The following is a 13,431-nucleotide window of genomic DNA, read 5'->3' on the forward strand; positions in this document are numbered from 1 at the left end:
ATTTTTTATATTTTTTTACTAGTGGGTGCAGGACACTATAGTTAATTTATGTAAGTGAGGACAGCAAAATAAAGTAAACTGTGACAAATCATACCCCAAAATTCTTCATACACTGGACTACCAGTAAAAGTTATGCAAATTTGGGTCTAAAAATTATTCAGACCGAGTCTGGGGAAAACAATTGAAGTTCAGGTTTGCATGAAGCTGGATGACAGCATGCCCAGGAGACTACAGGCTGTTATTGAGGCTAAGGGCTGCCCAACTAAGTACTGATAGTTGTGTAAATACTGTCATACTAACAGCTGTCTGAATAATTTTTGGTTGATTGTAATCTATTACTTACCTTTCTATCAAAATTATCAAGCTGAATTTGTTCTGACACAGTTTAACTCTGAGTTCTTGTCATATTTTATTACCATTTTCTAAACTATAGCGAATAAACTGTGATAATGTGAGAAATGTTGAAGGTGTCTGAATAAATTTTGGTTTGACTATCTATTTGATAAATGAAGTTAACCAATTAACATTATACATACCCTTTTGGTTTCTGTACCCAATATTAAAAAAATTTACAAATGCAATAAAAATATTGGTACTCGGTATCGCCAAGTACCAAAAATAAAAGTATCGTATCGGGGAGTAAAAAGTGGTATCGGTGCATCCCTAATATAAATAAATATATATATATATATAATTTCCATTTAGTTTGTTGAAGTATTAAAATAACTCGAATTAAATAAAACTTAATAAAAGACCTATACAGACATCATAAATTCAGACATAATTTAACTAAAATTTAAATAAATAACTAATACAAATCAAATGACAGTAGTTTCAGTAATCCTAAAAAATAACACTGCCAAACTTACATGCTAAAAAACAACAACTTACTTACACATAGTAAGAAATGGTTATAAAAACTGAAACAGAAGAGAAACAAATTAATGAAATTAATTCAATGAATGAATTCAAAATTGAAATGAAACTTTTAATTTCCGTAGTTGAATTTTAATATTTAGCCCGAAGCCTCAGGAGTCATTTCTTTGTTCATCCTGAAAAAGATTTGCTACATTTCACTAATCTGATAAATTATGATAAGTGTCTTAGCTTTTTTTGCAGTGTCCTCTGCCTGAACTATTCGTCTTTGTATAGTTAGCTGTCCTCTTATGTCAAACTCTTGCAAGACGTTTATGTCAGAATTTTAATTAGACCAGTAAACAGCAGTTCATTACGTAAGGGTGTGCATATCTAGACAGTTTCAATTTATTTATTTGATGGAAATTAGATTAATGTTATGCTGTGTATTTTCCTTTTTTTTTCCATTCATAAACAAAGCCAAATAGCGACATGATTTTTTTTTCTCACAAAAACACCTGCCCTGTCAACACCTTTAGGAACAATGTTAATTACTTGAAGCCTTGTCTTTGCATACAAAACTGGTTTGTGATTTTTAAAATAATGTTTTGTGATTTTAGAGTATGAGCAAATTATTTTTAAGCATAACAAAAACAGTGACATTTGGATATGTGGATGGGTTGCGGATGAAAACCAATAGCATTGAGTATTCAATACAAACACAATCTTTTCCACCCACTTAAAAAAAATTCCCAGGGTGCTTATTCAAAACCTTCATTTCAAGTTTGTATGATTTTCCTATTCTAAGAAAATGGCATTTAAAATAGTATATGCAGGAAAATTGTAAATGGCGTAGAGGAAGCGGAAACTCATTTTCATTTTCATTTAAAAACTTGAGCCTGAGGGCCTCTGGAATTGTCACCACCACTTGCACTGAGAAGTAGCGTAAACCGTTATCATGCTCAGAATAATTGTCTATTCTAACTGAGACAATGGCTGAAAGATGACAGAAGTGGCTAAAAAAAAGACAGACGTTTGTATATCACTCCAGTGGGGAATGTGTAAATATTCTCTACGAATGGTTCTGGATCACTGCATATTTTACAGCCTCACTCTTAAGAACAGAAACAGAGTTTGGAGGTGTTCGATTGGAGTGCGAGGTGTAAATGTGTTCACGCTCCTGCTTCTCGGGCGCAAATAGAGCTGTGTGGAGTGCGGGGTGTAGACCAGTGTGTAAATTAAGCTCCAGTAGACTCTGGTCAGTCCTGCAATGTGAAACCTTATCCATCTACAGGAAAACCCTTTCTTTTTCTTTACGTGATTATCTAAATGGGCAGCACAAGTGGCTCTCCTTTGCTGGGTTTAAAGGATACATGCAAACGATTGACTTGTTCCAGGTTGTCTGCGGGGTCTTAAAAAGTATTTTAAGTTGATAAATCAATTTAGAGAAAATTAAGGCCCTTAAAAAGTCTTAAATGCCATTTCCAAGGTATTACATTTTGTATCATCTTTTCGTTATGTATATTTGTATAATCCACAAGATTTGATTTCATCTGTTATGGCGGTCACTGACTGACTGCGCTGCTGCGTGATAGCGCGGGGCTTGTTGATCCTTCTTCAGAAGAATTTCTGACCATTACCGCATGATCAATTTAAATACAATTTAGATGATAGGAAGAAAGTGCATCCACTGCCTATTAAATATTAATGCATTAAATAAAAGCGTCTGTGTGCATCATGGTCACCACAAGAATTTCTGACCATTACCGCATGATCCCATCCGCTCCCGCAATTTTTGTGTCCGCTCCTGCAAACATTCTAATATTGTATATAATTTTCGTGCATCAGGGCGCCGCTAACAATATGTGTGGTATTTAAATCCCCTTTGAATGAGCGCTCGCAGTCGTAGTTCACTTTCGATTTCGCGATTGCACGTGACTGTGTAAAGGGAGCACATCCTACGATAAAAGATATTTGTCAATGAGCTCGGGATCTGTTGAGGAGCAAATCCTCCAACATCTTGTCTGTTATCTCTCCTTACTTTTGACACGTGATTAGTCAAATCTGACTTCTGCAGCTCATGTTGGATGCAGGGTTGTTGTTGTTTTTTTCCACGAAATTGGGCTGCTTTTAAACTGTTGCTATGGGTTGATTTTCCCCAGTGGGTTAAAGGAACACTCCACTATTTTTGAAAATAGATCTCCGGGTCTGGCGGAGCACTTTTAGCTGCAGCTTAGCATAGATCATTGAATCTGATTAGACCATTAGCATCTCGCTCAAAAATGACAGCAGGCGCAATGATATTACGCAGCGCCTGAAAATAGGCTAACTTCCGCCAACATAACCAACGTGACCACCTGCTTGCACAGGGAGCGTGCCTTCCGTTGGAAGTTACCTAGCTGGGGACTATTTTCCGGCGCTGCGTAATATCATTGCGCCTGCTGCACCCATGGTACGGCAGCAAAGTTCCTTGATTATTACGCCGGAATGAGAGTATAGTTCCTAGCCATATCGGCCTAGAAAATCGCAACTTTTCATTTTCCGTCAGTCTTAATACACTATGTAACTTTGGTCATTTTTGAGCGAAATGCTAATGGTCTAATCAGATTCAATGATCTATGCTAAGCTGCAGCTAAAAGTGCTACTGCCAGACCTGGAGATCGGCTGAATGGATTCGAAAACGGTAAAACTCAACTGTTTAACTCTAGGGGAGTTGGAAAATGAGTCAATTTTCAGAAATAGTGGAGTGTTCTTTTAAAGGTTTGAAATATTGCATAAATTACATTTGGTTGAAATGCTTGTACTGAAACATTTTGCATTCTACCTGTAATAAAACTGTGCTAAATGTTTTGGGCCACATTAGTAGGAAGCATTTGAGCTGTGTTTATGATAAATGTGCATAACAGTGACTGTAAAATATGTATTTTATGGATGGAAATTACATTTTTATATTTGGGACATGGTAATTGCGCTACTTTGGGCTGTTTTTTTACTGGCATGGGCTTGGGATGCACAATTAAAATTATGATCTTAAGCAGCCCTTAATGTTGATCATGGATCAAATCGATCCACCATGGCAAACCGCGAATATATTTGTGCTGTTTAATGCATTTGAGACGTCGTGTTTTCCTTAGTGCATAACTGACATGTCACGAGTATATTTTTTAAGTCATGCAAATATATCCATTTTGCTTGCTGTCAGGAGTGGGCGAGGCATACGCGAGTGAACGAGCGCTGCTGCACACATGCACACTAAACAGACGGAGCACAATAATTCTGAGTCAAATATGCATTTTGCTAATATATTCGTTGTTGGACATTAAATATGCCTTTTGTAGAATTTTAAAACTACATATAGGTGTATTCTAATGATAGCAGTAACTGTAAAGGGACTATTGTAATGGGTAAATAAAATGTAAGCTAATACAGTCCTAATTACTAAGCTTACTACTTAATGTGTGTTTCGTATAGCAGTTAAAATGTAGTTTTAATTTAGTGATTTTAATGCTTTAAAGAGCAATGTTAGATTGTAAAGTTCTAATGTTATCTGCTCCCAACTATAAAAGGTACAGTTGTCATAAAACCAGAGAAAAAGGCTGCATGGCTATGATGGTATGTGAGAGAGTCGGTGGTAATATCATTGCATTCCTATTGTTCAGTGTTAGAGGAGCTCAGCTTAGTCTTGACAGCTTGCCTGCCCTGGACCAGGTTAGCTTTCCAGCATAAGTTGCCACAGTGACTGATTTTGATCTTTGTTAAATTTGTTTTATGGAACCAAATCATTTGACTGAGTCAGACTAACTGAAATAAGCCTGGCCTATTTGGTAAACTTGTTTTATGAAACAGGCCTCGAGGCGTTAAAAGTCAGTAGTCCCATAAATTAATTTATGATTTGCTGTCTGTCTGAACCAAATAAATAAATGCCATCATATTTTTTCCACTCCATCGTATTGCATCGAATCGCATTGTGTTGAATCGGATCGAATCGAAATCGGATCGCACTGCATCGTAATAGGGGTGAATCGTATTGCATCGCTAGCTACTTCATATGTATCTTCAATGTATCGTATCGTTGGCTATGCATCGAGATGCGTATCGCATCTGCCTCAGTTATGGAGATGCACATCCCTAATGTATAATATATATATATATATATATATTAGTGGTGTACCGGTACACGTATTCGTACAGAACCGTTTCGGTACGGGTCTTTCGGTTCGGTACGCATGTGTACCACATGAATACAGGTTTTTTTTTTTGTTTTTTTTCTCCTCCTTCTCAGGAAATTCAAATAATAAATGGCGTTTGACCGTCTTTTATGTGGCACGACAGATCGCTGTATAAACGCCTTAGAGAGCCGCTTCTGGGACGGTTCAGAAAGTGCTGGTATAATCCCAACACAAGCACTGACTAGAGTGGCCGCAATCAGCTCCGGTTCCCGTGTCTGAGCAGTGACGCCCCGCAGATTTGTGCAGAGCGGAGCGCGAGTGAACTCGATCATTCCTTCCTCTGTACTACTAGTTTTAACGCGAATAAACATGACTGAACATCTCATGCCTCATGTAATTGCTCAATCAGTGTTTCAACCGCGGAAAGACATCAACAATACAGCGTGGAAATAAAACACCGCTCGTTAGTTCACTAGAGAAATTAAGTCTAGAGAGGAGCATTTTACGAAATATTACACCATATACTCATTATATTTTACTAAACCTGTTAGTCTTAATTACTTAATGTACAGTATGTTTAAATTAATCTGTTATGAAACATGCTATGACAGCCATTGTGTAATTAAATATATTTTAACAAATAACTTAGAAATTGTATTATTTATAAGTTAATTTAAAAACTGCATTATGTGCAATTTACATGTTTGCATACAATTTTTTTTCTTTTTTTTTTTAAGTTGAGTGTTGATCATCTATTTAAAAATAAATAGCAATTAAATTTAGGTTTGGGTTAAGTTGTTATGCCTAATTGTAACCTTATAATGTAAAAGGTCTCCCTATAGTTTTAAGCATAAGCTGATAAGAAAAAAATTAAAATTTTGTATTTTGAAAAAATTAAAAATGTATTCAGTAAACCATAAAAAAAAGTTTAGTTTTCCCCCCTGCTGTACTGAAATCATACCGAACCGTGACATTAAAACCGAGGTACGTACCGAACTGTCATATTTGTGTACCGTTACACCCCTAATATATATATGGGTAGATTACTTAAATTGTAATCCGTTACTGATTCCAAATTACATGACAAAAATTGTAGTTAGTATCGTAATCCACTACATTTACACATTTTAGGTAATATAATCAGACTACTTTTTGATTACTTTTGACCTAACTTGTTTATCACATTGATTTGAATAGGATAATCTTGTACCATATTGATATAAAAATAGAGAGGAAGAAAATGTATTCCATTCTTTGTTATTAACATCATGAAGTGAATTAAACATTACGTCAAGGTTTCCCAAACTGGGCTTCGTAAAGGAACTGCAGGGGGTTTGTGAGTTTAATGAAAAGTTAATAATTAAATCATAAAAATTTTAAATGATAATAAATCGTTTTAATAAATCATAAATTATTTAAAAAAATAACAACAATAAAAATAAAATGCTTATTGAAAAATTCTATCTGCATGTCATGTGACCATTAACCACGTCAAAGAACGTGAACATGCAAATGTGATACTTAATTATTAAAATATTTATTTTAAAATATTCGGGGAACTTTAAGTAAATATATTAGGTGAAAACGGTTTAGCTGACAAAGTACAAGGAGTGGCTGCATTACATGTAGGCTAAATAAGAAATAACATGAATTTGTGCTTTTTAATGTGTTTGAAAGACAAAAGCCTTCCAAAGACACAATAATACATGGTTAAATAACCTTTAATAATTAATGTGTTCATCAGTAGTTGATGCAAAGTTGAAACACTTCTTAAACCTGAACTGATTTTTGTAAGTCCAGTGATCAAATGCTGTGTAGCCAACTGACTGTATTGACTGGTCTTTGTTTGAATGTCCACAAAACTGGAAGACTTTCTGAGTGTATGTAAGCAGTCGGCTATTTTAGAAAGGAACATTTATAAGATGAAAAAGAGGAATTAGGGAGAATCAATAAATTATGAATAATGTATTGCTATTGTGGGAATAATATGTAATCATGTAATCCATAAAAAGTAACAGTAATCGGATTGTGAGCATTTTAAAATGTAATATACTTGTATTACAAGTACTTAATTTTTGGACTCTGATTATATAATCCAGATTACATGTAATCAGTTACTACCCAGCACTGCCTGTCTCTATATTATTGCAGTGCTCAGTTGATCGTTACAGTAACTGATATCTGTTATCATCACAGGGTTTGGAGGAATATTGCACTTTAATTGACAGTTCCTCCTCCTTCCGGGCGTACAGAGCAGCTTTGGCAGATGTGGAGCCTCCATGTATACCGTATCTGTAAGAACAGATGTTAAGCATTAAAAAGCACATTTTGTATTGCGTGTCAAATGTCATATTTCGTCTATGGGTTAAGTTGTTATGCCTAATTGTAACCTTATAATGTAAAAGGTCTCCCTATAGTTTTAAGCATAAGCTGATAAGAAAAAAATTTAAATTTTGTATTTTGAAAAAATTAAAAATGTATTCAGTAAACCATAAAAAAAAGTTTAGTTTTCCCCCCTGCTGTACTGAAATCATACCGAACCGTGACATTAAAACCGAGGTACGTACCGAACTGTCATATTTGTGTACCGTTACACCCCTAATATATATATATGGGTAGATTACTTAAATTGTAATCCGTTACTGATTCCAAATTACATGACAAAAATTGTAGTTAGTATCGTAATCCACTACATTTACACATTTTAGGTAATATAATCAGACTACTTTTTGATTACTTTTGACCTAACTTGTTTATCACATTGATTTGAATAGGATAATCTTGTACCATATTGATATAAAAATAGAGAGGAAGAAAATGTATTCCATTCTTTGTTATTAACATCATGAAGTGAATTAAACATTACGTCAAGGTTTCCCAAACTGGGCTTCGTAAAGGAACTGCAGGGGGTTTGTGAGTTTAATGAAAAGTTAATAATTAAATCATAAAAATTTTAAATGATAATAAATCGTTTTAATAAATCATAAATTATTTAAAAAAATAACAACAATAAAAATAAAATGCTTATTGAAAAATTCTATCTGCATGTCATGTGACCATTAACCACGTCAAAGAACGTGAACATGCAAATGTGATACTTAATTATTAAAATATTTATTTTAAAATATTCGGGGAACTTTAAGTAAATATATTAGGTGAAAACGGTTTAGCTGACAAAGTACAAGGAGTGGCTGCATTACATGTAGGCTAAATAAGAAATAACATGAATTTGTGCTTTTTAATGTGTTTGAAAGACAAAAGCCTTCCAAAGACACAATAATACATGGTTAAATAACCTTTAATAATTAATGTGTTCATCAGTAGTTGATGCAAAGTTGAAACACTTCTTAAACCTGAACTGATTTTTGTAAGTCCAGTGATCAAATGCTGTGTAGCCAACTGACTGTATTGACTGGTCTTTGTTTGAATGTCCACAAAACTGGAAGACTTTCTGAGTGTATGTAAGCAGTCGGCTATTTTAGAAAGGAACATTTATAAGATGAAAAAGAGGAATTAGGGAGAATCAATAAATTATGAATAATGTATTGCTATTGTGGGAATAATATGTAATCATGTAATAAAAAGGTGACTAGTCTGATTCAGAGTATTTTAAAATGTAATTTAATCAAATTACAAGTACTTAATTTTTGGAATCTGATTATATAATCCGGATTACATGTAATCAGCTACTACCCAGCTCTTTTTATATATATGAAGGTTAAAGTAAATACATTTTTGAATATTTTATTTTATTATTTAGTTTTGTATTTTATAAATTTATTTATTTTTGTGATTACTTGTTATTTTGTTTTTGTTTTTTTTGAGTATTTTACAAAAAGTACAAGCATTTTTGTCCATATGTGCATTTCCTTTCTTGGCCACAGAGCTACAACAGCTGCAGTGGCGGAAGTGTCTCCTCCATTTCCTCCACTCAGAAGCGACTGGACGACAGCGGAGGTCGTTTCACTAATGCCAACTTCCAGGAAGTTCCGTCTCACTCCAGTTCCAGCTCCAAGGATGGCAGCTCCTCTGATGGCAAGAGCTCGGATGGCAAATGCAAGAAGTCCAGCAATCATAGCACCAGCTCAATCTCTGGCTCCAGGGGCCGCAAGTCAGCACCGGGCAAACCCCACGGCCCTGTGGTCACCACAGCGACGTCATCCACAGCTCCCTCCTCAACCAGTCCTTTTCAGCAAGGTGAGACTTCCAAACATACCAACTTCACTTTCAATGAATTAAATGAATTAGCATGTTCCCAAATTGAACTGCCAGATTCAAGTCTCGTGTCGACTTCCTGTGTGTGACATTTGAGTGAGTCTGTTGTGACAGGGCTGGATGGAAGCCAGAAGACATAAGCTTTGCGTGTGTGTGTGTGTGATAAGACTGTCGTCTGACTGGCTGCCGCCGCAATGTGGAGCAGCGAGTCTTTCCGAGCCGTTTGAGTCGTGGGTGGCGTCTCCTTTGTGTGAGTGTGTTTATGTGTGTTATGAGGGAAGTTTGGGAGTCGGAGGAGAAGCATGTTCCCTTCCTTTCTGCTATCAAGCCGTGATGGAGGGATTGAAGCAGAGGTCACGTCTGGAAAATTTAGACTAATCATTAATGTGTCAAAGTACGGCAGGGGCCTCCTTGCTGGAGTTAAAGGCAACCTTTAAGGAACCCTGGAAGAAGAAACAACACAGTGTTTTCTCAGCAGAGCGCAATGAGATCAAAAGATGGTGGTGATTTAACTATGGAGTCTAATCTTCTGCCTGGGAGTATGTGATATTGTCTGGGCTGTTGTGACAACACCCGACACAGACCCAGGGTCGGTGAGCCACATGACTGTTCTGTTATGCTGCCCTGATGTAATATTCCAAGTATATGAGAGATTGTAATATCAGCAATCTTTTCTTAATTTTTTTTTGTGTTTGACAATAACAGAGAGCAGTGGTAATATGTAAAGCTGTTTATAATGCCAAATATGTGAATCATCTTGTTGTTGATAAAAGAAAGGTAGATAAAATCTAATATTCTTTCAAACAGGGTTTAGGTTGATGTCTGGGTCACTTGCTTAAATTCAACTCTATTTTCACACATTTTGTGCTTGTCTTCAGAGAGAAATGACAGTACATTTATAGCAGTGTTTAATCTAGGATCCAGCGATAAGATATAGCAGAACTTCATGGATGTGTTTTGGAAAGAATACAGAATACCGCTAGTTATCTATTGGTTATGGCAGCCGTTTGTGTGACATTGCTTTATCTTCGAGACGTGTTAACTGGCGTGCAAGCTCTGTGCGTGTTTTAATGTTAGCGGGAGGCTCAAGGGATAGACTGCGTAGTAAAATTGGGAAGTAAAGCCTCAGCAGCCTCCTGCCACAGCTGTAAAAACATGCATGTCGGAGTTTCTCTGACTTTGGTTAAAGGACGAGTCCTTGCCTGAGGGGAGGGCCCGAATGAACACCTAAATCTGGGTCACCCTTCTTGCCTGGCTACATACCTGATTGTTTGGCTTCCCGCAAGTTTGACTGGCCCACCTAGGTGTGGAAGATTTCGGCATTGCCTGATTTCAGGTTCTGTAGGTTATTTTCTGGGTTTGTGGAGATTTAGCCAGCCTTTTTAGTTTTTTTAGTAGAATAACTTTAAATTGTATTCATTTTCGATGATAAATAAGAGGATTCTTGATAAGAAAAGGGAGAATCTTTTCAAAATCTAAATTAAAACTGAGTTCTTAAAACTGTTTGTATACATGTTGGTTTTAATATAGTTTTGAAAAATTTCCATAGAATTTTCAGCAAAAATATACATTTGATTTCATGTGGTGTGACCAAGTAAAATTTTCCTTACACCTTACATGTAATAGTACATATCTTAATCGTTATTTTCAAAAATGTTTTAAAATGTATTTGGGGGGGGGGAACTAAAAACATGCTTATCAAATAGGTGAAGTCAAGTCAATATATTTTTTAATAAATTAATAGATCAGGACAAAAAAAAAAAGACTGTCAAGTCATTCCACATTTTGGAGAGGGTTTTTTGGTATTCATTTTGGATAACTAAATTATTTTTTCACAAAATACCTGAAATTGGTATACCTCAAACATTTAGATTTTTAAAAAGATATTAGGACATACATTTTTAATGTTCTAAAAGATTTCTATTTTGAAAACATGCTGATTATTTGAACTTTCTAGTCATCAAAAAATCTTGAAAATATGTGCCATGAATTTAACAAAAATATTAAGCATCACAACCTTTTTCAGCATTTATTATAAGAAATGTTTCTTGAGCACCAAATTAGCATATTAAAATTATTTCTGAAGGATTATGTAAGAGTAATGACTGAAAAGCTTTGCCCTCACAGGAATAAATCACATTTCAAAATATAAAAAAACCCCAGATATTTTTGATGATAGCGTATAATATGGCAGACGTTTTTCGACTATTCTGCACAGAATTGATAGTTTTTGTGCAACAGCATTACAAGCTCTTAGTAAAGATGATGAGTGCTGTTGTCCTGTGCGATGCTCCAGCTATGCTGGGTTTTTGTTTATTTAAACATTGTGGCTGCAAAAAGGTCTTAGTTTTATGACCACATGCCACCTCTCTGTTGGTTTATGCTGTCTCTCTGTCAATGTAGTTGTGATATTAAGGTGTGCTTTCATCTTTGTCTTCCTTTTTCTCTCTCAGGTCTTTTATTAGGCAACAGCAGCAGTAAATCAGCCACTAGTGGATCAGGATTATGTAAGAGTAATGACTGAAAAGCTTTGCCCTCACAGGAATAAATCACATTTCAAAATATAAAAAAACCCCAGATATTTTTGATGATAGCGTATAATATGGCAAACGTTTTTCGACTATTCTGCACAGAATTGATAGTTTTTGTGCAACAGCATTACAAGCTCTTAGTAAAGATGATGAGTGCTGTTGTCCTGTGCGATGCTCCAGCTATGCTGGGTTTTTGTTTATTTAAACATTGTGGCTGCAAAAAGGTCTTAGTTTTATGACCACATGCCACCTCTCTGTTGGTTTATGCTGTCTCTCTGTCAATGTAGTTGTGATATTAAGGTGTGCTTTCATCTTTGTCTTCCTTTTTCTCTCTCAGGTCTTTTATTAGGCAACAGCAGCAGTAAATCAGCCACTAGTGGATCTGTGGTTCAGCCCACATCTGATTTCCTCAGCTTCTCTGATCCCAGCCTAAGAGCCGGTGACTCGTACACACCTCCATCCTTTAGCCGTTGCCATGTGAAGGGTGGTGTTGAAAGCGCAGCCTCTGAAGGCATGGTGGCTCTCAACACCTTCAGCATAATGTCCCTCCCCCAAAGCTCCAGCTCAAGCAAGCATTACGAAAACTGTCACCCAGCCGGAGAGCTGGGAGGCCTGGCCTCGGCAGGCTACAAAAGACCCCAGCCCTCCTCATCCTCTTCTTCTGCGACATCGTCTTCATCTACTGGCGAGGATGGCGGGAAGAAGAAGAAGAGAGGGAACTGGAGGAACCGGTATGGACCGTGCTTCACCACCCAGGACAGTAAAACCACTGATACGGGAGAGCACAGGTCCACAATGCCCTCATCCACTTCCCCCTCGCCATCCTCTATGAGCACCATGGCCTGCCGCGGGAGTGCAGTCAGCAGTACAGGAGGTGTGGGAGCAGTGGGTGCTGGTAGCAGCAGTCTGGGGATTCAGAAGTCCCCATCCCTCCTCAGGAATGGAAGCTTACAGGGTATGACTGTCAGCTCCCCACCTGCTGGACCAGGTGAGCAGAGAAAAATATGTGCTGTACAATCAACAATAGATCTTAGTCAGGGTAGATGCCATCCATATTTTGTTTGTTTTGTTACGGTTTACTATCTTAAAGTCAACATGAAATTAAAATGGACCCTTTTTATTGTGAATTATTCATCTGTGCACATCAGGGATTAGAATGATTTAGGGCTGCACGATTAATCATATTTTAATTGTAATAGGCATCTATGATATTGTCTTGCTGGTTATTTATCCTGAAACGTTTTTTTCCCCCTTGACATTTCTGTTATCTTGCATTAAGTTTTAATGCTCTACAAGCTTTAATGCTTGTGGTTGCCAGATGTCAAGAGTTTAAATCCCCAGGAATTTTGCGCTTAGATGGATACATTTCTTCCTTGTGTTTTCGTGGTGCCTATATGAAACTGCAGTAACACTGATGAAATCTAAAAAAAAGAAAATACATTTCTCAAATGAAATGACTGTGATTAATATTTGTGGCTTTGTTTTTGAGCAAAATAATTGATCACAATCAACGAAAACTAGTTTTCAATGCTGAACATGAATTTAGGCATATATAGGCATATATCGACTGATACATTTTTTAAAAATCTATTAATAAAAACGAACCAGTTTGGACTGCTGTATTGTGCATCCCTAGTATGCATTATTCCAAAGACAATGTG

At 36.3% G+C, this 13,431-nt stretch overlaps 1 protein-coding gene across 6 annotated transcripts in view; it reads left to right on the forward strand.

Annotated features, from left to right (window-relative positions):
- The window catches only part of LOC107549202 (protein AF-10-like), a 59,287-nt gene that overhangs the window by 24,377 nt on the left and 21,479 nt on the right, over window positions 1-13,431 (forward strand). For all 6 annotated transcript variants that reach the window (XM_016230197.1, XM_016230199.1, XM_016230201.1 and 3 more), the window contains 2 exons: window positions 8,909-9,221; window positions 12,108-12,758. In XM_016230197.1, coding sequence (XP_016085683.1) covers window positions 8,909-9,221; window positions 12,108-12,758 — 964 coding nt within the window. The remainder of the gene's footprint in view (window positions 1-8,908; window positions 9,222-12,107; window positions 12,759-13,431) is intronic.

This window comes from Sinocyclocheilus grahami, unplaced genomic scaffold (genome assembly GCF_001515645.1).
Source record: "Sinocyclocheilus grahami isolate Dianchi unplaced genomic scaffold, SAMN03320097.WGS_v1.1 scaffold365.1, whole genome shotgun sequence".
Lineage (NCBI taxonomy): Eukaryota > Metazoa > Chordata > Actinopteri > Cypriniformes > Cyprinidae > Sinocyclocheilus > Sinocyclocheilus grahami.